Source organism: Pseudoliparis swirei, chromosome 11 (assembly GCF_029220125.1).
Source record: "Pseudoliparis swirei isolate HS2019 ecotype Mariana Trench chromosome 11, NWPU_hadal_v1, whole genome shotgun sequence".
In the NCBI taxonomy this organism is placed as follows: Eukaryota; Metazoa; Chordata; class Actinopteri; order Perciformes; family Liparidae; genus Pseudoliparis; species Pseudoliparis swirei.
The window spans coordinates 20,624,119-20,650,354 of NC_079398.1; the positions used below are offsets into that span (position 1 = coordinate 20,624,119).

At 44.5% G+C, this 26,236-nt stretch overlaps 2 protein-coding genes across 9 annotated transcripts in view; both read left to right on the forward strand.

Annotated features, from left to right (window-relative positions):
• The window catches only part of actn1 (actinin, alpha 1), a 55,746-nt gene extending 44,797 nt beyond the window's left edge, over positions 1 to 10,949 (forward strand). For 2 of the 5 annotated variants that reach the window (XM_056426044.1, XM_056426043.1), the window contains exons 16-22: positions 433 to 567; positions 1,367 to 1,546; positions 2,648 to 2,794; positions 8,225 to 8,305; positions 8,632 to 8,697; positions 9,061 to 9,219; positions 10,361 to 10,949. In XM_056426044.1, coding sequence (XP_056282019.1) covers positions 433 to 567; positions 1,367 to 1,546; positions 2,648 to 2,794; positions 8,225 to 8,305; positions 8,632 to 8,697; positions 9,061 to 9,219; positions 10,361 to 10,519 — 927 coding nt within the window. In that variant the 3' untranslated portion in view covers positions 10,520 to 10,949. The remainder of the gene's footprint in view (positions 1 to 432; positions 568 to 1,366; positions 1,547 to 2,647; positions 2,795 to 8,224; positions 8,306 to 8,631; positions 8,698 to 9,060; positions 9,220 to 10,360) is intronic. The other 3 variants (XM_056426047.1, XM_056426046.1, XM_056426045.1) reach the window with 2 other exon arrangements.
• Positions 10,950 to 11,893: 944 nt separating this feature from the next.
• On the forward strand, positions 11,894 to 25,749 carry LOC130201242 (cytochrome c oxidase assembly protein COX16 homolog, mitochondrial). 4 transcript variants are annotated; one of them, XR_008833156.1, is made up of 5 exons: positions 11,894 to 12,016; positions 14,707 to 14,784; positions 17,861 to 17,929; positions 22,783 to 22,918; positions 24,997 to 25,749. XR_008833156.1 is itself a non-coding variant. In XM_056426056.1 (4 exons), exons 1-4 carry the CDS (start codon positions 11,957 to 11,959, stop codon positions 22,852 to 22,854), a joined length of 279 nt encoding a protein of 92 aa, XP_056282031.1. In that variant the 5' UTR covers positions 11,894 to 11,956; the 3' UTR covers positions 22,855 to 25,749. The 4 variants fall into 4 exon arrangements, 3 of the variants coding, with proteins under 3 accessions (XP_056282031.1, XP_056282030.1, XP_056282032.1); XM_056426056.1 differs by having other exon boundaries at positions 22,783 to 25,749; XM_056426055.1 differs by lacking the exons at positions 22,783 to 22,918; positions 24,997 to 25,749 and adding an exon at positions 18,419 to 18,614.
• The last annotated feature ends 487 nt before the right edge of the window (positions 25,750 to 26,236 follow it).

Genomic DNA, 26,236 nt, shown 5'->3' on the forward strand with positions numbered 1-26,236 from the left:
ACGCTGTTCTATGTCGGTTCTTAAAGTTACAGTTAATTATTAAATGAGGCTCGGAGCTACAACCAAAGGCCAAACTCTCCTTTATTAACTGCACAAGAGTTTTGTTTTTACATTTCAAATGTGAGCAACAACCTGTTTCACACAAAGCTGAAATTCTGTGGAGAGAATTTGAAGTGAAGGCCTCCTCCTAGTTTCAGGCTGCCCTCTCGGCACTTTACTCAGCACTTTACTTAATTTTCCCCCTGTATATTTAGTATTTAGTTTTGTGTTTTATATTTATTTTCATTGATGCTCTGATGTGCACCGCTGCTGTGATTTTTGAAATGTCCCCACTGTGGGACGAATAAAGGAATATCACATATATCATATCATATCTTCTTCATAAGAATCGCACTAATAGCACATTTATTTATATTTGTATGGCTGCTGCAGGTCCGGCAGCTGGTGCCTCAGCGCGACCAGGCTCTGATCGAGGAACACGCCCGGCAGCAGAACAACGAGCGCCTGCGCCGGCAGTTCGCCAACCAGGCCAATGTCATCGGGCCCTGGATCCAGACCAAGATGGAGGTCAGTGTGAGCAGAGCCGAAGGCCAAAGACCCGGTTCAGAGTTCCCAGTGAGGTCGGCGACAGCGAGTTAGACTTTAGTCTTAAACCATTCTAAGTTTAAAATCAAAAAAGTGGCTAAAGGCAAGAGAATCTTGATGTTTTTCTCATGTGGTAAATAATTACCTTCGCATTGAAAATGCGGAAGGTTATGTTTTGATCGCCGTGTATTTATTTATTTATTTATTTGTATGCGTGTTCCTCGCATAACAAAAAAAGTTTTAAACCGAATCGCATGAAATTTGGTGGGATGATTGGTTATTATCCGGGGACCATTTGATTAGATTTTGGGATCAATCAGGTCAAAGGTCAAGGTCATGAAAAGGTCAACATCTTCTTGAATCGCATGAAATTTGGTGGGATGATTGGTTATTATCCGGGGACCATTTGATTAGATTTTGGGATCAATTCGGGTCAAAGGTCAAGGTCATGGAAAGGTCAAAATCTTCTTTTTACCATCGTACGGTCAATTTCTATCCAATTGGCATGCAACTAATGCCAAAATGTTCATAATTCAATGCCCAATCTTTTGATATGCGGAGGTATGCGCTCTATCGAGTGCCCATTCTCGTTTAAATATTATATTTACGCGAATGAAGTTCTTTTCAACACGAGCGAAAACAATGCAGTCGTAGCACTGACTGCAGCTACATGTAACTTACAGCGTGCAAGTGCAATACCTTCATGAGATGCGATATGAATACGTCCGCATGTCGGGTAAAGAGATGCATCACACAACTAATCGGTACCCGTCTCTCGCAGGAAATCGGCCGCATCTCAATCGAGATGCACGGCACCCTGGAGGACCAGCTGACACACCTACGCCAGTACGAGAAGAGCATCGTCAACTACAAGCCAAAGATCGACCAGCTGGAGGGAGACCACCAGCTCATTCAGGAAGCGCTCATCTTCGACAACAAGCACACCAACTACACCATGGAGGTAAAAAACCTTTTCAGGGTTTAATGCTGACGTTGCACTTTTCCCTCCAGTCTCCGCCAGTGCACATTATTAACTTCTCGGCGCATCAGCCAAGTGCTGGAAAACTATAAAACCCCTCCGCCTGTCTGCCAAGAATTACTTTTATTGGCTAATAATTCATACGAATCTTGTTATTGAGATTCTGCACATCAACTGACCCATATGCAGAGCTATTATGTAGGTGTGTGTGTGTGTGTGTGTCTCGAATCAGCCTCTGTGCAGAGTGTGCAGAGATTTAAATTGTAAATGACAGATGTGTTATTGTATTTATGCAAATGACATTTTGTCTGCATCTCTTCTCACCCTTTCTGTTGCGGTTTAGCCAGTCCTAAACACAATGAAAATGTTCTTCATATGAAGAGATCTCTTTTTATCAAATGATCTCATGCTTCCAAGTCCATCCAGAAGTACCAGGATTATTATTACAAATTATTATCATTAAAAATGTTGTTAGTTAATTGACACTAAATAAGAAAGATATTATTTAAAAGGAAATTAAAATGAGAAGATGTTGCCTGGTTTAAAATATATATATATAAACAAATTATAAATTACCTTAAATTCATCCATTTCTTTTGTTCTTTAGCAAGAATATTTCACCACCGAAAAACAGGAGACGATATGAATTTCCGTCACCTCTCGTGACATTGAACCACACAAATTGAACAGACTTGACCTTCAAGGAATTGTCGCTATGCTGCTATACTTATAAGCTTAAACATTAAACCTTACATTCGATCCTACACAGTTCTCCAACCATGTATTTGTTATTTATATATACCTGTAAACCTAAACTAAAGCTAATGTAAATCTAACTATATAAAACTGAAACTAGCAAAACTAACTAAAAAAGGAAATTGATAGAATGAAAAACTCTTCTGACCTTGATAAGAACCCCGAGGAGACAAGCAGCCTGGTTTGTGCTTCACTGGTTTAGAGGATACTTGTTCATGCAGTTCAGGTTACGCTTGCTCCGAAACGTTGCCTCACACTCAAAGTGCGCAGCGGTGGCACTTAAAATGTCTTCCGAGACTCTCGCACTCAGCGTCTTCTCCTCCGCAGCACATCCGCGTGGGCTGGGAGCAGCTGCTCACCACCATCGCCCGCACCATCAACGAAATCGAGAACCAGGTCTTGACGCGAGACGCCAAGGGCATCACCCAGGAGCAGCTGAACGAGTACCGGGCCTCCTTCAACCACTTCGACCGGGTCAGTACTCGCTGCCCGGCCACGCTCGGCTGGAGACATGCGACACACGCGCAGAGAAACGGAAAAGAGAAAAACAGAACGCTTTTAGTGCGAGAAAAGAAGAGTTGGACATTTGGGAAATCGGTTTATTTGCGTTACCGTTCTCATATCTGTCCGTTTACATGTACGGTTAAAGCCAGCGGGTTGTTAGCTTAGCTTAGTTTAAAAACAAGGGTAAACAGCGAGCCTGGCTCTTTTTAAAGGAATAAAGTCCACCAACAGCACCTCTAAAACTCAATAACGCACATTTTCATACGACGGGGGTTTCGTGCCAAACTATTTCCTGGTCGGGAGCAGCGACTTCCTGGAGGAGTCTGAGTCATCAGTGAGCTTAGTGCTAAACTAAACTACCTTCCACCTTCATTATTAGCATAAAGACTCGATAGTGGAGTCAATCTTCTTATCCAACTCTCAGTGAGTGTAATTCCCAAAATGTTGAACTTACAGAAGTTTGTCTTCTATGTATTTAGACCGCATCCAAAAAGCAAAGGTGAGAATGCATAATTTCTGGGTTCGTCGTGTTTCGTGCTGCCCGAGAGTCCCTCAACGAGCCAGAAACCATTGTGTGTGTGTGTGTGTGTGTTTATTGGACTTACCGCTTGGTCAAAAGGGGACTTTTTAGTTCGGTGACACAACATTCATCTTGATGGAAAAGTGGCAGCCACAATCTGCCTCGTGCACTAGAGAAGTCTTTCTCGTGTGAAATACAAGAAGGTTATAGGCATTAAATAAAGAAAGTACAGAGCAGGGCAAATGGAAAATGTGACCATTACATTACATTACATGTCATTTAGCAGACGCTTTTATCCAAAGCGACTTACAATAAGTGCATTTCACTTCAAGTACAAACTAAAACAACAAGAAATATAAAGTAACATTTTAACATTTCATCAACATAGTCGAAAAACCATAAGTAAGTGCTATCTGCTATGCCACTGAAGTGCTGTGTTGTGTTTTAATCCAGATATAAAGGAAAAGGTTTTGTTGTGTTTCAGGAAGATGTTGAAGATGTTGTTCTGCTGTCCTGATGGGGGAGTGGGGGCTCCAGCACTCCACTGCAGGACAGCCAGCAAACAGTCTGGATTTCATTAGTGATTAGTGCAGTGTGTCACAAGTCGATTGGCTGTTGTTGCAAGCCGCAGCGGTGTAGTGGTGTACGTGTGCCATATCCCCGATGTAGACGGGGGCGATCCGCAGAGATCCCACGCTACGCCAGGACCAGTGTTTTGCGGATGCGAGCAGCCAGCGCAACCAGTGGAGAGTGGAGAGGAGAGGTGGAGGGTTGGTGGGTGGTGGCTGGCTGAAGAGCTGCACTGCTGCTGAGCTCTGCTGCAGCTGGATGGGCAGCTGCAGGGGCAGGAGACCAGGAGCAAGGTGAGGTTGAGGTCGGAAATGAAATGAGAAGAGCCAGTGAGAAACCTGCACCCTCCTGCTGTAGAGAGAGTAGATCTCCTGATGTGCAGCACATGTACCTACAGGAACAGAGTCGTCGCTGACGATGTTGTCCGAGAGAGGATCGTCGAGTGTCACCCCGGTGTTCCAGGAGGTCTGGTTCGGTGGGACAGGGCTGGGTGGGGTGCCTTTCCTGGAGGGGGTGGGGTCGGGGTGGGGGGGAAGGAAGGGTGAAAAGTCTGTCAGGGGTGAGCCTGTGAGCAGAGATCCACTGAGAGAGACGAGTCAGATGGATGTCAGACAGACAGGTCAGAGTGTTTGAGATGTGTGGAAGAGACGGAAGCAGAAGAGATCATGGAGAAGCTCAGCGCTGTAGAGAAGAGCCAAGAGATGAGAACGAATGAGAGAAGAAAATGAGTAGAGAGAGAAGAGAAGGGAGAGAAGGAGCCTTGAGGGACCCAGGAAGTGAGAGAGAGGGAGGAGAGGATCAGGACACAGATCCTCTCCAAGTCCAAGTTTAAGGTAGGTAGGTGCGTAGAGAGAGAAGAGAGAAGAGGAGATGGTCAGGTCAGAAAGAGAAGAGGATCTGGTGGAGAGGAGATCAGGATCTGTCAGATCAGGAAGAGGTGAGATAAGGAGGAAGGAGAGAGAGGCTGGAAGGACAGAGGCTGCTCTAGAGAGGTGAAGCTGAGAGGCCTGAGAGGAGTGGCCGCCCAGACTGGACTGAGTGAGAAGGTTGAAGGTTGAGGGTGAGGGAGACACTTGGAGGAAGATAGCTCGCCTTGGCTCAGAGGGAGAGATGGAGAGAAGAGAGAAAAGGAGAGAGGAGTGACCGGTCTGATGTTGACTTTCTTCAGGAGAGGGTTCAGGACTGGTCAGTCTTCAGAGAGAGGAGAAGGCCTTCAGGAGGAGGGAGAGAGCGGTTGAGGAGGGATGGAGCTGAAGAGGAGATTGGAAGGAGAGAGAGGAGAGGTCGGGGAAGGAGAGGCGAGGTGGGGGGTCGGGGATGGGGGTCGGTCGGAAGGTCAAGGATTGGGAGAGGGGAGGGAGGAGGAGGAAAGGGGAAGGAGAGGGAAAGGGGGTGAAGAAGAAGATGGATGTGGGGAAATGATGTGGGGGGGAGAAGGTAGAGTTATGTGTGGGCGTAGAGGAGTTTAAAGTGAAGGAGGGGAAGGGCTCGGGGGAGGGGGGGAGGAGGAGGAGGAGGGGATGAGAAGGTTGGAAGAAGAAGGAGAAAGAAGATGGGGGAGGAGAGAGAAAAGGGCTTTTTTTGGAGGGAGAGATGGCTGAAGGAGGAGAGGAGGAGAGGAAGAAGAGGAGGAGAGAGATGAGATATTGATCCCATTTTCTTTTTGTTCGCAGCGGCTTCCTTGGCTTTTAGAGGCCGAGAAGGGAGAGGAGTCGAGAGGGTAGGAGCGGAGAAACCGTCCGGACGGAGAGGATTTCAGGAGGAAGAGAAAGGAGAAGAGAAATCAGGAGGAGAGAGGAGGAAAGGAGGAGAGTTAGGAGAGAGGAGAGGAAGAAGTGTTGAGCAGAGAGAGAGCATAGGACAGAGGAGGCCAGAGGAGAGAGGGAGGAGAGGAGGAGAGAGGAGAGAGGTGCAGAGAGAGTGTGAGTGGGGGTGGTCAGGTAAGGAGAGAGAGAGGAGAGGAGAGAGAGGAAGGATCAGAGGAGAGGAAGAGAGTGAGTGAGGAGGGAGAGAGGAGGAGAATGGTGAAAAAGTAGTAGTAGTGGTGGTTTGTGCCCGCAGAGGAGAGGAGGGGAGGAGTAGAGGGAGGGAAGAAGACAGGAGGTAAGAGATCACCACACATCTGTCTCTGGATAGGAAAGTCAAAGAGAAGGAATGGCGGGGAGTTGAAGTGCGGAAGTCGATGGGAGGGGAGGGCATCTGTCCAAGAAAAAAGAAAGGAGAGAAGGAGACAAAGAGATGAAGGAAGAACATTGGACAAATGACCCACTGAAATGGATGAGTCGGGTGAAAAGCAAAAAGCAAAGAGGTAGGGACAGGAGATGGTAGAGATGGAGAGGAGAACCAAATGGGTACGGAGGTGAGTCAGAAAAACCACTGTGGGGTCTGAAGAGGAGGAGAGAGGAGAGAGCAGGCGAGTTGAGAGCAGTGATCCAGGTCTCAGTGTCTGAGCCAGTCCAGGTCTCAGTGACAGCAAGCCAAGGATGGAAGTGAGCTTGGCAGCAGCTGAGCTGACTGACAGTTCCAGAGGTGACCTGGTGCTGGGTGCTGGTGTGGAAGGCCTCCTGTGAAAAGGGAGGGGAGGGGAGGAATGAATGAAGGAAGGGGGCTAGAGGGGGGAGAGGAGAGATACTATAGGTACTACAAGTGAGAGTATTCAAAAAATGGAAAAAGAAACATATTCAAAAATGGCGAAATACTCAGCTCGGATAAGGAATGTCTTCGTCACTCGAGACACGCTGACGCTACAGCTCAGCAGAGTCACCCCACCGCTTATGAGCCCCAGTTGACGAAAGCCGCCAACCACCCCAGATGGGCCCCTACGGCCCACCACCAGCGGCGTTGACTCCGACTCTGGCTTTTTGGTATTCAACAACAACTAACAATCAGTGAAGATTTAGGTCAGTTGAACACAGGACACACAATTATCAGGAACAGGACCTCAAAACAAACAACTAAACAAAACAGGCAAAAAAAACACTTTAGCAACAGTAAACAACAAAAACAACAACTAAGAAAAAAAAAGTAGTAGTAAGAATCCTCGTAGTCAGTAGTCTAAATGCACACTGAAGACCATTGAAGGCAGTTTCCATACAACCTGCTCCCTAACCCCCGCCTCCAGAACGCAGTGTTTACCCTGGGGCTCACCGTGTCAGAAACAGCACCAATTATGGATGAGTTTTTATTCTGTTCCCCCCCCCCCCCCCCTCTCCTGCTGACTCCACCATTACCTCATGCATTTTTTCCAGAGCGGGTCTATTGTTAATCAATACCTGAGGTCGCGGATCGGAGCCCACAGGACAGGAAGACAACTTTTGTTTCGTATTTCATGAGGATGAATGCATCCGAGGCTTTGAGTTTGACCTTTGAAGCCACATCGAGCTCCGGATTGAGATGCATTGATTAGAAATGAGTCATTTTTGATGGGAACATTTAGTCTGTACTGTATTGCTTAATAGTCCGTGGCGGGGCTGAAACAATGAATCAATTCATCAGTTGGTTCATGAATTAGAAAATCTATACATTTTGAGTTTATCAAGCAAATGTGTCAAACATTTGCTTATTTTAACTACCAGGATTGGATGTTTGTCAAGTTAAATATCTCCAGGATTTGCCCAAAACAAGTTATTTGAGGACACCTTAATTTCCGGGACTATTTCATCGACGAAACAATTAGTAGAATAATCAAGAAGCTAATCAACCGATTCATCCGCAGTGAGAATAAAACGCACACAATTAGACATCCTTAACGCTTTTAACTCGTACTATTTACGGACGTCTTATAGGCTGAACAATTAAAAAAAGTAAAACGGGGAAAATATTCAGTTGATTCGGAACATTTAAATTAGTCGCGGCCCGAGTCTTTGTGTTTACATTCACGTGAAATGAGTATGTGGTGGAATGTTTTGAGATTGTACGTGTTTAGTGGGGCATTTTTGTGTGTGCATTAATGCTGTCCACTGAAAGGTAACGGGATGTTCGGTATGACGACCTCGCCCCGGGGCCCCGGGGTCCGCCCGCCGCGCTGCACATTAACTCCTCTGAATGCCGTCGCCCAGCTGCCACTGTGTGTTAACCGGCCACATCCTAATGAATATGCACTGTGTTCTCTGTTTTCTATCTCATGCATGGACCCCTCCACCACCCTCACCTCATTTCACCCCTACGTGCATGGTGCACTCCCTCCACCCTCATCTCCCCCCCCCCCCCGCCCATCCACCCCTCCTTCACCGTCACTGAATCCGCTGTATGTGTTGCTGCATGGCCTGTGGCCCCCACACCCCGACACCTCGCCCCCCACCGCACCACAGGACCACTCGGGCACTCTGGGCGCAGAGGAGTTCAAGGCCTGCCTGATCAGCCTGGGCTTCGATATCGCCAACGATTCACAGGTATTCCATCGTCGCCACGACCCCGCTGAGAGAGGTTTAACTGGTTTCCTTCTTCTTTTTTCCCCATTTGTACCCCCTCCCCCCTTCTTCTTCTTCTTCTCCCTCTTTTCCCACCTTTTTCTGTTCATCTTTCCTGCCTAAATTTCCTCTGTGATTTCCACACCTTGCGACGTCCACGTTGTGGATTATTTGCGTCTTTTCCTGCTTAATTCTACTCTCTTTGTTCATCTTCCATTCTTCCAATCATATTTCCCTCCGCTGTCCCTGCCACTCCTCCACATCTTTCTCTTCCTCCTGGTTTCATTTTTCCATCGCCGACCTTGTAGAAGAGATCAGGAATCATGGACGCTGAAGACTTCAAAACCTGCCTAATCTCCGTTGGTTACAACCTGGTAAAGCCACGAGCGCTCTTCAAGTATGAACGTTTGTTTATTTGTGATTGATGAGAGCTTTTGGAAACGGTAATGGATAGACAAAACCTTCATTGTCTCTTTTTTAATCTTACATCTGATTTTGAATTTTTTTTCTTTTTCTTACAGATAGCTCCGAAATATATCAAATATATTCTCAATCATGGATCATTTAAATGTATTTAAAACTCACTTAGTCACTGTATAACACACATATAACTAAGTTGAGATCTCCCAAGTTAAATCTCTGTCTGTAGAATATAGGGCGTTGCCGTGTGTTTTTGTTGCCGTGGGGATCGGTAACCACGGCGACTCAGGGTCACAGTTCCTCTCTGTCGCCACCAGGGTGAGAACGAGTTCTCCCGCATCATGAGCATCGTGGATCCCAACCGGATGGGCGTCGTCACCTTCCAGGCCTTCATCGACTTCATGTCCCGCGAGACGACCGACACGGACACCGCCGACCAAGTCACGGCCTCCTTCAAAGTCCTGGCGGGGGACAAGGTACGGCGGCGGCGGCGGCGAGGTGGCGGGGAGAAACGGGCGAGACGTTAGGAGATGCAGCTCCATTTGGCCAAAAGATGAACATTTCATTCTGTTTTAGGGTAGCAGCCAATTGGAGAATAAAACAACAGCTTTGCATTTAAAGCCGCTACTCACTGCTATCATCTGTGTCATCGCTAAAAGAATATAATATTACATTATTTATATATTTTTATATATACATATACTTGTATATGTATATATATACGTGTGTATATATATTTATATACATGTATATATGTACGTGTATATAATAGTAATATACGTGTATGTATATATATATACACGTATATATAATAATAATATACGTGTATTTATATATTCATATGTACGTGTATATAATAATAATATACGTGTATGTATATATATTTATATATATACACGTATATATAATAATAATAATATACGTATAGTTATATGTACGTGTATATAATAATAATATATGTGTATTTATATGTACGTGTATATAATAATAATAATAATATACGTGTATTTATATGTTTGTGTATATAATAATAATAATGCATTCATTTAGAGATTTTCATAATTCTCAAAGACACTTTACAAGCATAATATGTTCTGTTTCAACATCTTGTTTCCACTGTCTTCAAGTGTCCATTTTATTTTTTAACCACCAAAAAAGGAGAGGATGAAGCCAGAGAACTCTTCAGTTCCCAAATTATTTATCAAGTCACTGATATCCGACAAAAAATGTAAATCCGAGCACAGGAGGAAAGACATGAGAACCCAATTCTACGTTCTTGATGTTCCACATCAATCAGATCTGGAGCATCACAGGAATCCGGTTTCACTCGTTTCCTTGTTAGCTTGAAATATCGAAGTCTCTCTGAGTTGCTCGATGTTTGATTTCCGTCTTGACCATAAAATGAGCTGAAAGCGTCTGAACTGCAGACGCATAACGCAGTGTCTTTTGAATTCCACGGCCACAATGTATTCCAAATCCATGCGCTCGCTCTTTTTATATCGAGCTCATTTTATTTCCCCACGTTCTCTCCATCTGAATACGGGATGGACTGATGGCATGCAGCTGCAATTCTAACATTAAAAGACATTTCATTTTTATTTCTCTCATCCTCGACAGAACTACATTTTAGCCGACGAGCTTCTCCGGGAGCTTCCTCCGGACCAGGCGGAGTACTGCATGGCCCGCATGGCCCCCTACACCGGCCCCGACGCCGTGCCCGGGGCCCTCGACTACATGTCGTTCTCCACCGCTCTGTACGGAGAGAGCGACCTCTGAACTCTGTCAGTCGTCCCGACTCGGGACCTCCCGCCGACCTGCTCTGATCACCGCCACATCCTCCGGCTGCCCCGTCACCAAAACCCTGTCCTAATATGCTCATTTTTTGTATGTCTCCAGCCTTATCTTTTTGTCATTATCCTCTTTATCTCCTCCTCCTCCTCCTGCCCCTCCCTGCTCCCTCCCACTCTGTCTCCGTTGTATTTGCTTCCCACGCAATGCAGCAGCCCTCCAGGTTTACAAAGAGGGAGAGAGAAAAAAAATCTTTTGTTTCCATTTTTATTTTCTTGTTGTCGTTGTTTTACTTCATAAAATGAATAAAGTTAACATATTTTATTATACTGAACAAAAAAAAAGAAAAGACGGTATTTTTCTTCACCTGATTGAAAATAAGAAACAAAAATTGAAATAAATAAAAATTGATATACTTTCTTTTCTTATTCTCTGTTTGCCACGGGCAGCACTTGTGGATTTAAGGGATTCACTTTGACAGTGTGTGCAGTTAGCTGTAGGCAGGATGTATATGTCCCTGGAGAAGTAGCACCACAACCCACACGCATTAACATTATTATAGAGACAAAGATACAAAAAGTTAGTTTTTACCTGCACGATGTGGACCCGAGAAAAGAACCCTGAAGATAGTGTGTGGGGGAGGGGGTGGTGGGTATATGCAATTTGAGTCCCTCTGATAGTTTCTTCAGTCGGGGGCAGGGGTGCTGAGCGATTAAATATATCTCTTGTTCTGCCTGTTTTGTGATATACATGCCTAAAAGGTGCCTAATATTTCTAGACTGAAATAATATCGGCATTATAATTATTATAACTGAGGATTTTTTTAGTTGCCTATTTTGTGGTGCCCCCTCAGGACTTGGTGCCCTACGCACAGCGCGTAGTGCGCATTATGGGAGCGGCGGCGCTGCTCGTATCTATTTTAATATATATATTAAAATAGATACGAGTGATGCTCCATGGCCACAGATTCTCAGATATATATATATATATATAATATATACTTTAAAAAAATATATATACATATACTTTATTTTTTTATTACATTTTATAAAAATAAAAAGAGTAGCACATGAATTCATAAGTGTGATCTAACTAACATCTATTGAGTATTTTAACATAAACGTGTTTTATTGTGTTGAATTAAAAACAAGGGTTTTAAGTTAAAAGTGGAATTATTCGAGAGACACGAGAAGACACGATTAACAAACCGTGTGAAAAGAAAACATCACGAGGAAAGGAGGTGTATCAATGATAGTGTCTAGTATTGTTCGTGATTAAAAACAACAACAACCGACGCACACAGGAACGTACGGACGCGTCTTCACGACGCCACGGACCGTTTAGTGCGCTGCACCCATACAGGAAGCGCGTCCCTGCTTTGACCTGCTCATCTGTCAAATGGACTTGTAGCTGCAGAGAAAAGTCATGTTCAACTTAAAGGCGTTGAAGAAAAATAAAACACTCAGATATGGAGTCCCCATGCTTGTAAGTACCTTCTGTTTTTAACGTCATAACAAGTTCACTCATGTTTTATTCGCTTGTTAGCTCGCACTTCAGCACGTATGTGAGCAGTTGTGTAATAACCGAACAGCTCGCTGCACAACGCTGCTGCCTCACGGCCACGCGACTTGTTTAGCTTTTTTCTGTCGATTTTAAAGTCGAAAAGATCCACAAAATTAATTATACTCTGTAAACCCTCGTTTCAAAGCACGTGTCGCGAGCTAGCTTATTAACAGTCCATGTTCGCTCGTGCTGTTCCTCATCGTATCAAATGTTAGTATTGATAATATTGATGTTATTGTTTACCTTGAGTTTAAGAGAAGGTTATGTGCTGACGGCAGTTTTTTCTGATCCTGTGTGACGTCATGGGACAGATGTCGTATGTGTACAGATTGTAAAGCCCTGAGGAACATTTGTGATTTTTGGCTCCACAAAATAAACTGAATTGAATTGTAAAATGCATTATAGTCGAGGTTATGCAAGGCGCTGTTTAGACGCGTCACTGATGAGCACCAGGATGTGTGTGTTCTGGCAACCTGTGCAGGTTTCATAGATTTAAAACGATAGGAACTTATTCATATACGGTCACGTCGACGTCACAGGCAGCGAGGTGCAGGAGCGCATGTGCAGAGAAACAAGCGGGATCGAAGCTTGAATAACAAAAGGGCGCTCTTTAATGAGGCAAAAACGGGTTACAACAAAAACAACTAGAACGTTCCCTCGGTAGAGCGCATACCTTCGCATATCACAAGATTGGGCATTGAATTACGAACATGTTGGCATTAGTTGCATGCCAATTGGATATTTGACCGAGCTATGGTAAAAAGAAGATTTTGACCTTTTCATGACCTTGACCTTTGACCCGGTCGATCCCAAAATCTAATCAAATGGTCCCCGGATAAAAACCAATCATCCCACCAAATTTCATGCGATTCGTTTTAAAACTTTTTTTGTTACGCGAATAACACGCATACAAATAAATAAATAAATACACGGCGATCAAAACATAACCTTCCGCATTTTCAATGCGAAGGTAACAAGGTCCAAAAGGGGCAGGCAGGGTCGGAACAGGCAGGATCCACGACGGGAACATAAACACAGGACGACGGGAAAAAAGACAACGGAAAGAGTGGCACAATATATAGGGGGGGAAACAGGTGTACGACATGGAAACACAGGTGTACGACATGAGACGGTAACGAAACGAGAGGGGCTGAGGGCAGGTGCAGGGGATGACACAATCAAGGAGACAGAGGAGACGCAGAGAAGACGCAGTAGACACCGAGGAGACACAGAGTACACACAACAGAACCTTACAGATACTAAGTTTATTAAACGCGTTAAATTAAAACGGTTTCGGTCAAATATTCACGACAGCCCTCCAACGACAGTGAAGTTGACCATTTTGAGCGAATAATTCTCTGTTTTTTGGCCCAACTTATTTTTAGGAAAAGGGAAAAGGTTGCAGACCTCATAGGTAAAGAACCCAAACAGCACATTTGTGAAACCTGTGTTTGTGAAAGCATCACAATATAATATATATCTGTGTTTTTTCACATGTACCTGGTGTTTATGTGTTTATATGGTGTACATGTACCGTGGTCAAACCTGAACTTGATAAACAAGTAGACTTAAATAACTGATTACAACTTTTATTCTACTTGTGAAAACGTAAGGATTTTTCCTATGTTCCCCCCCCAAAAGCTTACAGCGTCAGACCAGGTGTTGATAATCAAAAACCACTTGGTTTAGACTTGTCATACCTTGACTGGATTAACGAAGAGAAGCTAAAAACGGTCTAAAACAGTCTCAGATTTGAGATTGCACTTGTTATCTCAAGTAAAACTAGAACGGGCACTCGGTAGAGCGCATACCTTCGCATATCACGAGATTGGGCATTGAATTCTGAACATAAAAATTTACCGTGCTATGGTAAAAAGAAGATTTTGACCTTTTCGTGACCTTGACCTTTGACCCGATCAATCCCAACATCTAATCAAATGGTCCCCGGATAATAACCAATCATCCCACCAAATTTCATGCGATTCAAGAAGATTTTGACCTTGACCTTTGACCCGATCGATCCCAAAATCTAATCAAATGGTCCCCGGATAATAACCAATCATCCCACCAAATTTCATGCGATTCGGTTTAATACTTTTTGACTTATGCGAATAACACGCATACAAATACACGGCGATCAAAACATTACCGTCCGCATTTTTAATGCGAAGGTAATAAATGTTTTACACATCTGAAAGTGGGGTTTAAGCAGCGGGAAGGCTTCATAGAAGTTGTTTATATTAACAGCTGGTGCAAAAAAATCAAAATAATCGGTTGCTCAAACTGTCGGCGATGCAATAAACCCGATTTTCATAAATGAAATGTTTTGTTTTTGCTAAGTTTTTATCTGGATATTTTGAAGGATGTACAGTAAATTGTCTGCATACTAGCTAAATAATCTTGTTTTGGGATAAATAACGCTTGAATGACAATTTTGTAAAAAGTGATCATGTTTCGCTGAGCTCTCGTGTTACTGTGATGTCACGCCCACATTATTTAGAAGAAACTCCTGACAAACTTCATTGGATCAAGTGCTCTGCAAAGTCCAAACATCAGTTCCCAGAGCACTTGGGATTAAATGAACTCACCATATGAACTCGATGTCTTTTCAGTTGCTCGTAGTCGGAGGTTCCTTCGGCCTGCGAGAGTTCACGCAGATCCGATACGATGCCCAGAGGATCGGAAGAAGGGTGTGTAGTAAATAAACTCTTCCATCACATACACATTCTACACATGAAGATTTGCTTGTGACGGCAGATTCAGTTTCTCCCAATTCAACCATCGCAAGAAACCAGTGGATGATCGCTTCAGTGGTCAAAAGAAACGCTCTCTGTCCAGCCAGTGTGCAATGACTCCTCCCAGTGGTTAGACACACAATTGCACGTGAGGATTATGATTCTATCAAAGAGGAAAATGTAAAAATAGCTTTCGTGTGTATACAGATGTTTGGGGGCACTGCTGGGATTTCAAAATAATGCGTGGTTGATTTGTGTCTTATTTATCATCAGATTTAGATGCTTTTCTATCCATCATTTAACACACAGCAGGAGCTCGCCACCGACCGGCTCTTGTATCTATAAGGATGTTCTGAAAATGGGCTCTTCGCAAATGATGGAAAACAGGCTTCCGGACGCGCGTGAATTAAGTTATCAACATTTAATGGCAGGAAGTGTAAAACAAACATTCAAGGCCTCACGATCGTGATCTTCATCGTCCGGCTCCTCCGCCTTCCGGCGTCGGGGTTCCCGTGGAAGAGAACGCTATCCCTAATCCACAAAGTCTTAGACTCAAAATCAGCCAATCACTCGCCCTCAAAGTTGAGTCCAGCCTAGGGATTGGTTCACAGTCCCGCTAGAACAATGGAGGGGTCGAATGTCACTGAACCCCGGGTCAAAATGTCTACATACGTTTCTTTCCTCAGGCCATCAGGATTGTGAACTCCGACCTCACCAGGACACACACACACACACACTTACTGTAAATATTGTGTTGTTTTTATTTGTAAATAGTGTGTACTTGTTGCATTCCTGCTGAGCATTGCCACTTTCATTTCACTGCACACCCTGTGTGTGTATGTGACAAATAAAACATCTTGAATCTTGAATCTACAACAAGTATTTTCACAATAAAAGTCCCGTCTTGTTATTGTCCGCATTAAAGTCACTTTCACAATAAAAGTCCAGTCTATTATTGTAAGTCACTTCACGGAATTCAACCGGCTTCGTCAATCTATAATACTAACATACAGTCACTCTCATGCAACATACATTCATTCTTGCCATTTACATTTGCATAGAGTAAACATTACCCCTATGCTTCATAATACATTAATAACTAGAATGGGCACTCGGTAGAGCGCATACCTTCACATATCACAAGATTGGGCATTGAATTATGAACATGTTGGCATTAGTTGCATGCCAATTGGATAAAAATTGACCGTGCTATGGTAAAAAGAAGATTTTGACCTTTCCATGACCTTGACCGTTGACCCGATCGATCCCAAAGTCTAATCAAATGGTCCCCGGATAATAACCAATCCCACCAAATTCCATGCGATTCAAGAAGATGTTTACCTTTTTCTTGACCTTGACCTTTGACCCGTGCAATCCCAAAATCTAAGCAAATGGTCCCCGGATAATAACCAATCATCCCACCAAATTTCATGCGATTCGGTTTACAACTTTTTTTGTTACGCGAATAACACGCATACAAATAAATAAATACACGGTGATCAAAACATAACCCTCCGCATTTTTCAATGCGAAGGTAACAATATCAATATTCTCCCTAATATTTCCTATTATAATATCTTTCTGTATGTATTAATTTAAAGCATAAGACCTCTGCACATGTTATCAAAATAAACTAATACAACCTAACATCGCATTTAGTGAGTCGATACGAGAGCAATACGCGAGAACGAGCTCTAATAATTCATTAAATGACAGACCCGATTCATCTGAATGCCGGCAGACCGTCCCTTTTATTCGACGGCATTGCGATCTGACGAGCCGGCGAGGGGGAAGGAGAGGAGCTGCTGCTTCATGCCATTTCACTCTGACAAACGCCGATGCAGGTCATGTGGGTGGGGGCCCGATGGCCGGGGCATCCTTTCCTATTACTGTCCATGTGAGGCGGCACTAGACTGTGGGGGGGGGCCTGTGCAGCTGCCCCCCACGCGGCTCGCCGCTCTCCTCGGAGTAAAGATTGCACTCTGCTCGGCGTGTGTGTGCACATGCAATTTAATGCATGGAATATCTGAACGGTCGTCAGAAGGCGCGTGATTAAAACCGCTCTTGCGCGTCTTTCTTGGAGCCGCTATCGAACGATTCCATTATTTTTTTTTCTTCTTAAAAGAGATTCACCTGCTCAGACCGATAAAACCGCCGTGTGAGGGTGAAGCCACCGTGTGATCCAAGAAGTATTTTCTCCACAACGATCTGATTTAGCCGCGAGGAAGAGATGAACTTCGAGGCCCTTCGTCTTCCCCGTCCTTGTTGCGATGCTCCCGGTTTGTTTTTTTGAGGTTCGTTCTTGTGGCGGTTGGAGAGAGAAAAGCGAGCTGATAACACCTCCACACTAATAACCTGGGCTATTAATTCCCCCGTCTGAAGGCTGCAAAATATCCCATGTATTATTTATTTGCTGTAGTCATGTCGGTCTAATTAAAAATCAATCATGGAATTATGAAACTCATCAGTCACCCGGGTAACTTACAGCATTATATGCTGTGAGATATTAGAACTCATTAAACGTAATGATACAGAATGGGACTCATTTCAGTCTGTTCTCGGGGAGAAAAATCAATTTACATCTGATTTATTTGAGAGTAATAATTTAGGAGAGGAATATATAAGCATTTTTTGCTTCTACCTTTACCTTTTCAGTCTTTCTGTTTCGTATATTATATAGAATAAGATTGTATTGTATTGCAATGATTGACTGAATAAAATACACAACACAATTTGAATTGCAAAACCCAGATGGCTCCATCGGTGTCTCTCTCTCTCCCCCAAAATCCTTTGACACGTAATTTGTCGCTTTTATTAAACTGCGAGAGGCTGTACCAACCCCTTCGACTGTTAATAATTATTATGTTTGCTCATTTATTCTTAAATGTAGCTGCCCACCAAATCCTTCTCTCAAACAGAGAGCGCCTCAACATCTTTGACTTTCTTCACTTCAACTCTTTGATTTGTCGATGCGTGCCTTTCTATCAGAAAGCTCTGTATCATAACCTCTCTCTCTCTCTCTCTCTCTCAGCTGGACCCTTCACTGGAGGCCAAAGTGAACGTCGAGAAGCAGTCGGTCATCCTGGAGGAGCAGTACGAGGTAAGCAGACAGAGGCGAAGGAGTCTGGTGCCCGCAGGAAAATGGAGCTGGAAGACAAAATACGTCTGAAAAAATCCGTGAGAGAAGCCCGATGGCTTAAGTACAGCGGTGACTTCACTCAGTCGGCTGGAAGGTGGCTGTGGATGTTGGATTGCCGGCTTCAGAAAGTTGCAGTTGTTGTCCGAATCGGTTCTACTAATACAACGTCGGGAAGATGAAGACGTTCCCCGCTCCGACGATCTCCGACAAGCTGTTCCGAGGAAGCGCACAGGCTGCTTGATTCTTACCTCCTCTCACCTGCGTGACCACACAGATGGTCCGAAGCGTCTACATCTGGACATTTCAAAAGCACGTCTTGTGTTCATTCTTATGTTTTAGAGTTTGGGGGGGGGCGGGGTTTAACTCTTCGTCTGGGCTAATGCTGAGTGATCGGCATCCGGAGGTTCAACCCCCAGCGCCTGTTTGTTGTCTTTCTTTTCCTCCCTGCAGAAGATGCAGCAGGTGGACCTGGACGAGTGGAAGAACATCCGCGGCCCCCGTCCCTGGGAGGACTCCAAGGAGTACCAGGAGGAGCAGCGCAGCAGGCAGAATAAAACGGACTGAGGACCCCCGAGGCCCGGCGGGGCGTCGGACCGAGCACGCGCCCCGCCGGGGGTCGGACAAGAGATCGTTAACGGACGCCGTCTGCCGAGACCCGGCGAGCGCCGCAGCTTCAGGGCCCGGAGGCGACTCGCGGGGTCTTGGTTCGACTCCCTTCCGGTTCTGGATCCCGCCACACGAGCCCGACCCCTCGGAATGAGTTCACGGACGCGTCGATCTCGACTTGTTTTGCACCCTCGAGCGCGGAGTCGCCACCTGTCGCTCGGCCAGCCTCCACAAACGGAAGTGACCAGTAGGGGCCGCACCTGTGTGCTGCTGCGCGTCAGCTGATCGCTATGAAGGAACAACGTGTCTGTATGACGTCCATGTATCAATAAATGATGTTCCATTGATCCAAATTGTTGCTTTTACTTTTATTTAGATTCTGATGAAAAGCGTGTCGTCTTTGTTCACGACCGTATTATTGCGTTGATTTCCCAGTTGAAAGTATGAAAGAATAAATAAGCCAACAGTCCAGCCTTTCCTCGGGCTCGATGGGTCTCGACAGTAATCCGTTTCTCTGACAGTTATTATTTTGCAACGCGGTGGATTTATTACGTTTATAATGGAAATAGTATTACCTTTGTTCCCCCTTTTTTGTGTTGTTCAACATGATTTTTCTTGTAACTAATGTTTGGGTGACTGGCGGTAACGTATGGACTGCCTCGCCTCGTTCCCAGTGTGGAATAGGATGTTATGAGTATTCTTCAGGTGGAGAGAGAGAGGTGTGTATGAAAATGTCCTGGGATACATTTTCTGTAATCACATTTTCTTTTGTGTTATGTTCACGATTTTGTCGTCCCTGTAATACTCCGTGTTTCTCCGGCTCGGGAATGTTCGGGACACAAACGGCTCAGACGGGAGGATTAATTTGTTTCCGTGCGCAGGTTGTTCTGAAATGTTCCCGCTGCGTCGTCGTCGTGGTTTTCAGAGTTTCCGGCTGAGCCGTCTTTAATCCACCAAACGGGGGAATCGAGTCATTTGTCACAGAATCGGCGGATCAGATCTAACCGTAATAATAATAACGTGCCGTGTTTTACTTCTTTTTCTAAAGAGGGCTTTGTTTTGAGGAGTCACATGTTGGGGCATCTGTAACCTTCGAGGTCAATCACACACTTATTCTGGAAGCTGCATCCCAGATGGCGTACTTTTGACTTTTAGTGAGCACCCACAGTCTGGGACACCGCTTCCTCAAAACATGGCCCCTTGACCTTTGACCCTCCTGCTGGTACATCGGCTGCCACAACCTGGTACTTTGAACTTAGTTATTTAACCCTCCTGTTACCTTTAGGGTCAATTTGACCCCATTCAATGTTTAATGTCGGTGTTCTTTGGGGTCAATTTGACCCCAGGCTGTTTTTCACTGTCAAACATATAAGAAATATCAACTTCTTTATATATTTAAAGGGCTATTTAGGTAGTCAACAAACAAACATAAAGTACCTCACACTTAAACTTGGGAAACAATATTAATTCTAATAATTTTCTGGGGGTTTTAATTGATGGGGTCAAATTGACCCCGAGGGTAAAATATGTTAGTAAATGTGAAGGTAACAGGAGGGTTAAATCCAAACAACGATATACAACGGCGTAGTTTTGTCGTCCTGCTCTAGTAAAGACAGAATTTTATTTTATGATTATTGTATACATGTGACGAGCAGGAGTTGACACGCGTGTTTCTGGCTTTTTGTAGGAAGACGCACAACAAATGACATACTAAATGTTGCGTGAGGATAAGTTGGTATCTGTAACATATTAAATATTGTTCTGGCATATTAAATATTGTGGTAGTGTGTGTATTGGACCTCACAATGGGGTTGATCCATAATCTTTGGAGGATGTGTCTTCTAATACCCAAAGACTCACCTGCTCTCATAGGGACTATTTCTTTGGCATAAAGTAGTTCCAATGAAGACGGTCAATACGGCGTATGTTTATTTTATTGAGTTGTTCTGTTGATTTGAGTGAATTGACCATGATGCCAGTTTTCTTTCCTCCATATTCTTTAGAGGACTTAGGTACGGGCCAACCTCTTCACGCACTGTTCAATTTTTAATTTGAAAAAAATGCAAGAAACCGCCATCAAATATTCATTGGACACGGCTAAGAAAAGAGAAAAATCAAATTCAATATTTAGCGGGAGGACTACCGAGCTGCTGCAAACAAGAGCCGCGTCGCCGGCCGCGACACCGAGTGACGGGAACGGTCCCTCACGTTTTCCGGGGGCCCCTTCCCGATCGTCTCTTTTCTGTTTCGCGGCCCTGCGAGTTTGATTCCTCCGCTGCCAGATCGTCACGGCGCTGATGTGCAAACACTCGGCAGAAGAGTCTTTTTGGCCGCCGATGAATGAAAAGTTCTTCCACACACACACACACACACACTCCAGATGAAGATTAATAATTACCACGGGTGTTATCACAGACGTGATTATTATTCAGTTCCAAGAGCATAAATACAAAATCTTTGATCCCGCAGGGAATCCTCAAACCGGGTTGATTTCTTTCTTCCTTTTGTCATCAAACAGGAACATGTACTCCATGTGATCTTTACATTTATAATCCTTAAAAGTATGTTTATGGAACCCTCTTTAGAGCATCTTCGTGGTTTTACATTCTCATACACTACCGTTCAAAAGTTTGGGGTCACTTAGAAATGTCTTTATTTTTCAAAGAAAAGCACTGTTTTTTCAATAAAGATAACATTAATCAAAAATACACACTATACATTGTTAATGTGGTAAATGACTATTCTAGGTGGAAGTGTCTGGTTTCTAATGAAATATCTCCAGAGGTGTATAGAGGCCCATTTCCATCAACTATCACTCCAGTGTTCTAATGGTACATTGTGTTTGCTAATCGCCTTAGAAGACTAATGTCTGATTAGAAAACCCTTGTGCAATTATGTTAGCACAGCTGAAAACAGTTATGCTGGTGATATAAGCTATACAACTGGCCTTCCTTTGAGCTTGAAGTTTGTAGAACAAAATGAATACTTCAAATATTAATCATTATTTCTAACCTTGTCAATGTCTTGACTATATTTTATATTCATTTGATAAATAAAAGTGTGATTTTTCATGGAAGACACGAAATTGTCTGGGTGACCCCAAACTTTTGAACGGTAGTGTAGTTCTACATTGTTGTTTTCACCTTTGTTAGACAACAAGAGCCATTGGCGTCCCTGAACTTTTGATACATTTTTATTATCGGTCATCAGCGATGACCAATATCGTTATATCTGCTGTAAACTGATTTAACTGATTTATTAGATTAGATTAGATTAGATATTCCTTTATTAGTCCCGCAGTGGGGAAATTGCAGTTATCGATTCAATATTGGTGAAAACCTTTTGAGTTGGTGCTCAGCTATAAATCTGTGGCGCATGAACAGTGTGAGGCACAACACGCGTTATGATTTCACCAGTTTAATCTTTATGAATGTGTCATTTAGCACTGAACACCAATTAGTTGATTAACTTCAACGCCAAGTTTGATAACAGAGCCAATGTGTCCAGTTTGATCATTTAATAACGTATTTATTGGAATAATCCTGATTATTTGCTCCACAGATGAGGTGATCTGCTCTCTTCTGTTTAAATCAGTTGTGATCTGAAATGTTATCGACTATAATGATTAATTGGAGAGAAAAAATATAATTTAAAGCAAAAACAATCTTTATATTGCATATATATATATATATAGTGTGTGTCTGCATGTGTGTTTATCAATCTGCTGTCCCAGATGAAGCTGTGGTCACTGAAGCTTTAACCTTCTCTACATGACTCACTCACAGAGCTGCAGAATCAAACAACACAAAATAGACTTCTTCTGCATGGAGGGAGGGAGGTGAGCGGGGAAATGGCCTCTGTACTTTTCCTCGTCGGTCTCTCTCTCTCTCTCTCTCTCTCTCTCTCTTCATTTCATTTCTATAAATAGACAGGCGCTTGGCAGCTGAGGGGTAGTCCACGCAGAACAAATGCACCCCGTGGCTGGTTCACTTCGTTCCCCGCATAATGAGCCGTGCGGAAACGCGCACACATCGCCGCCGTCACTTCCACTCTCCTCCCCCGGGGGCCCGAGGCAGGGGCCACACGTTGCCATGGAGACGGGGCATGCGGGCCCTTCCCCTTGCGAGTGTGCGCACCGGTCGAGCTGACCCCTCTGTCTCACCCACAACATCCCCGACTTCTGATTGTCTTCCTCTCTTTCTACCCAGAACCCTAAGGGCACGACGAGGAAGACGAGTGGCCGAGCGAGGAGGAGTCCAGTGTCCCGCACTCTGATGTAATGGAGTCAGTACCGGGTATCCCTCTCCGGGCGCATCTTCCTCGTGAAAATATATTTCCGGACCGGTGAGCCACTGAATGCTCAGCGCCGCTGGCTGCAGCGGCAGAAGGGGGCGGGGCCTCTCCGGACGAGCGATGCTCTGTGTGTGCAAACACTGGTCTCTGTGGATCTCAGTCCAGCTGGAGGCTGCAGAGTGAACGCCTCACACCCATCTGCATTGCACTCTGTGTATCAGGGTTTAATCACCTTTCAGATGTGTAAAACATTTATTACCTGCGCATTGAAAATGCGGAAGGTAATGTTTTGATCGGCGTGTATTTGTATGCATGCGTGCTATTCGCATAAGTCAAAAAGTATTAAACCGAATCGCATGAAATTTGGTGGGATGATTGGTTATTATCCGGGGACCATTTGATTCGATTTTGGGATCGATCGGGTCAAAGGTCAAGGTCATGAAAAGGTCAAAATCTTCTTTGAATCGCATGAAATTTGGTGGGATGATTGGTTATTATCTGGAGACCATTTGATTAGATTTTGGGATCGATCGGGTCAAAGGTCAAGGTCATGAAAAGGTCAACATCTTATTTTTACCTTAGCACGGTCAATTTGTATCCAATTGGAATGCAACTAATGCCAAAATGTTCATAATTCAATGCCCAATCTTGTGATATGCGGAGGTATGCGCTCTACCGAGTGCCCGTTCTAGTTCAAGAGGATGTGTTAGTGCAGGGTCGTTGAGGTTATAAGAAGAGCTCTCCTTCTCCACGTGTGATTATGTGTTGGCGTTTGGCTGGATGCTAAAGGCCTGTGGTTCTGTCTGTGGGCAGACGCTGACACTGTGATACTGGAGCAACCGGGCATTGTGAGTTTGTAGATGTGTGTGTGTGTGTGTGTGTGTGTGTGTGTGTGGTCGGAAGTGGCGCCCTTGGCGTGGATCTGGCGTGACGGCTGGCGTCATCCCGTCTCCAGATGGTCTGTCGGCGTTAATGCAGGCGGCTCCTGGACCTGTTTGGGCTCGTGGCCCTCCCTGTAAAAGGGAAGCAACTAGTGATTACGGGTTAGTGCCAGAGACGGATCAGTCTTGCTCAGGCGGTTTTATTGTAAGGATGAGGTTCACGTGATGAGGTACACAGTATTCAATATTACAAAAGCAGTCAGAAAAAGTCAGAAAAAATTTACTAAAAATACTTTTGTCTGACTTTTTCTTTGCTTAATCGTCTTGTGGCCCCTTCAGATTTCATGTAGGACTCTGTTGGTTCTGGGGTGCTGATCCCCGTGGGATCCACAACACGGCACACTGTGGCTCAGGAGACACTCTGCATTGAGCACAGAGGCTTTCAAATGCTTCGCCAGGTGTTTATATTTCCGTCTGAGGTCACAGCGATGGCGTCACAGACATGTAAGATGCAGCGATACAACTTCACACGCTTGTCGTCAAATGGAGGTCCAACGTTGCCGGGTAGAAAATGGGGAAGGAGCACTTTTGCTCTCGTTGCCCGATGGTGTGATCCCATTGGAAGAGGGTGAGTTTGCTTTGATTTTATTAGTCCAGGCTTTCAGATCTTTAAGATTCGTTGCCCCCCCCGACACCAGATCAAAGGAATCTCCTCCGTTGTCCTCCGTAATGAAACATAACATTTAGTGCAATGCAGGTTGTTCCAGAAAATCGTCGTAGTTTTCGCCAAAGAAATCATCCCAATGAAATCTATGGACGGCGTGTTGAGGGGATTATTCAGAGCACTGTGACTCCCCAAACACAATCTGTAATTTTGCAGAGTTGTGAGCTCTGAAATTAAATTGACATTCCATTCACCTGCATCCCAATGACAGATAACCAGATATAACCAGATATAACCAGATATAACCAGATATAACCAGATAGCACCATGGGGTAATTTAGTTTTTTATTTATTTTGTAGTTCTAGTGACCTTTTTAAAGAACTGAGCATTTGTTCGTTTCCCTTCCTGCGTCCCGACACACACACACTCCATGTGTTGTTTACAGCGAGTCCTCGAGGGGGTTCGGGTGGTGTCCGAACACCACCCTCTGAACACAGTAACACACACACACACACACACACATTCACCGCTGACAGGAAGTGACCCTGATGCGAGGTGACGCTCCACCTTTCTCATTTCACAGCTTCGCTGTTCATTCCCGACCTTCATAAGCGGACGTCGCCCACAGGGATGCTGTCCGTGTGGAGTCCCCCAATGAACCCTCCCCCTCCTCCCACCTCCCCCTTTCTCCTCCTCCTCTCCCCTCTTTCTCCCACCAGCTCCACTTTGTTGCCGCCTCGCTGTAACTGATCGAGAGAGGAACATGTAAGGATGGAAAGACGGGAAACGAAGGTGACGCCCAACCTCGCTCTCAGAGAATCAAGGCACCCAGTCGGTGTTTCAGAGCTTCGGCCATCCGCCCCTTGTATAGTGCTGCTCCTCTCGGGGGGGGGGGGGGGCACGAGCAGGCCCGGTGTGTTGATTACGAGTATAATCCATGAATCATCACTGAACGCATGGAGGACTTTGATGAGAGAGGCAAGAGCAGGCATTGAATTCCGATCGAGGTACACTCGGAGAGGCTGCGTGCGCCGCGCGGCGGTCCTGATGTGTTTTTCCCGCCTCCACCCTTTTTGCTGCAGATAAGAAAACTTCATTAAAACACGCAGCCATATTCTCCATACTAATTACAGCACCACGTAGGGAGGGGGTGGAGGACGGTGGACCGGAGCGAGGGTCGGCCCGGCTCTTTCCTCCTCGTCCATTTTAGGAATCCGGTTTTTTTATTTTATTTTTTTATTTCATTTTTGAATTTAACAAGCGTGGAAATCTGAACAAGCTAATAAGATTCTGTAGCACAGTGGCGGACTATGTAATTAAAATGGGATCCGATTGATTTTTGTTCATTCTTTATTTCCTGCTTTGCATACAGGCTCGGTCCTTAAAACAAAAGGGAGTCTGCATATACTGCATGACTGCTCCGAGTCTATACATTTGGTTCCTGGGTGGTTTTTATGATAATCCATTATTGATTCATCGCTAATTAGTTCAAACAACTTTTAAATATTTCACATACAGTTTGGTTTGCCTCGTGACTTTTAGGACTTGCATCCACAAAGCTTTAGGCTTGTGAGGTGTTGGCCGTATACATCCTGCTTTGCCTCGTCAGCCAACCCTGTATCACAAAAATTACGTTCCCCCAGACCTAAAATGCAATTTGCAGTTACGTTTGACTGAAACGTATTTCTCTCCAAATTACGTTTGACTGAAACGTATTTCTCTCCAGATTACGTTTGTATTTGACGTATTATAATAACAAATACGTCTCTGATCAACGTATCTTTGCCGTTTGTTATCTCTCTTTTCTACAATGCTGTTATGAA

Bases quoted from the DNA above. Each gene is read 5' to 3' on its own strand.
- LOC130201242 (XM_056426055.1), top strand. From the start codon at position 11,957: ATGTTCAACTTAAAGGCGTTGAAGAAAAATAAAACACTCAGATATGGA. The intron at 12,017-14,706 runs GTAAGTACCTTC...ATGTCTTTTCAG, and splicing joins GATATGGAGTCCCCATGCTT to TTGCTCGTAGTCGGAGGTTC. The intron at 17,930-18,418 runs GTAAGCAGACAG...TCCTCCCTGCAG, and splicing joins TCCTGGAGGAGCAGTACGAG to AAGATGCAGCAGGTGGACCT.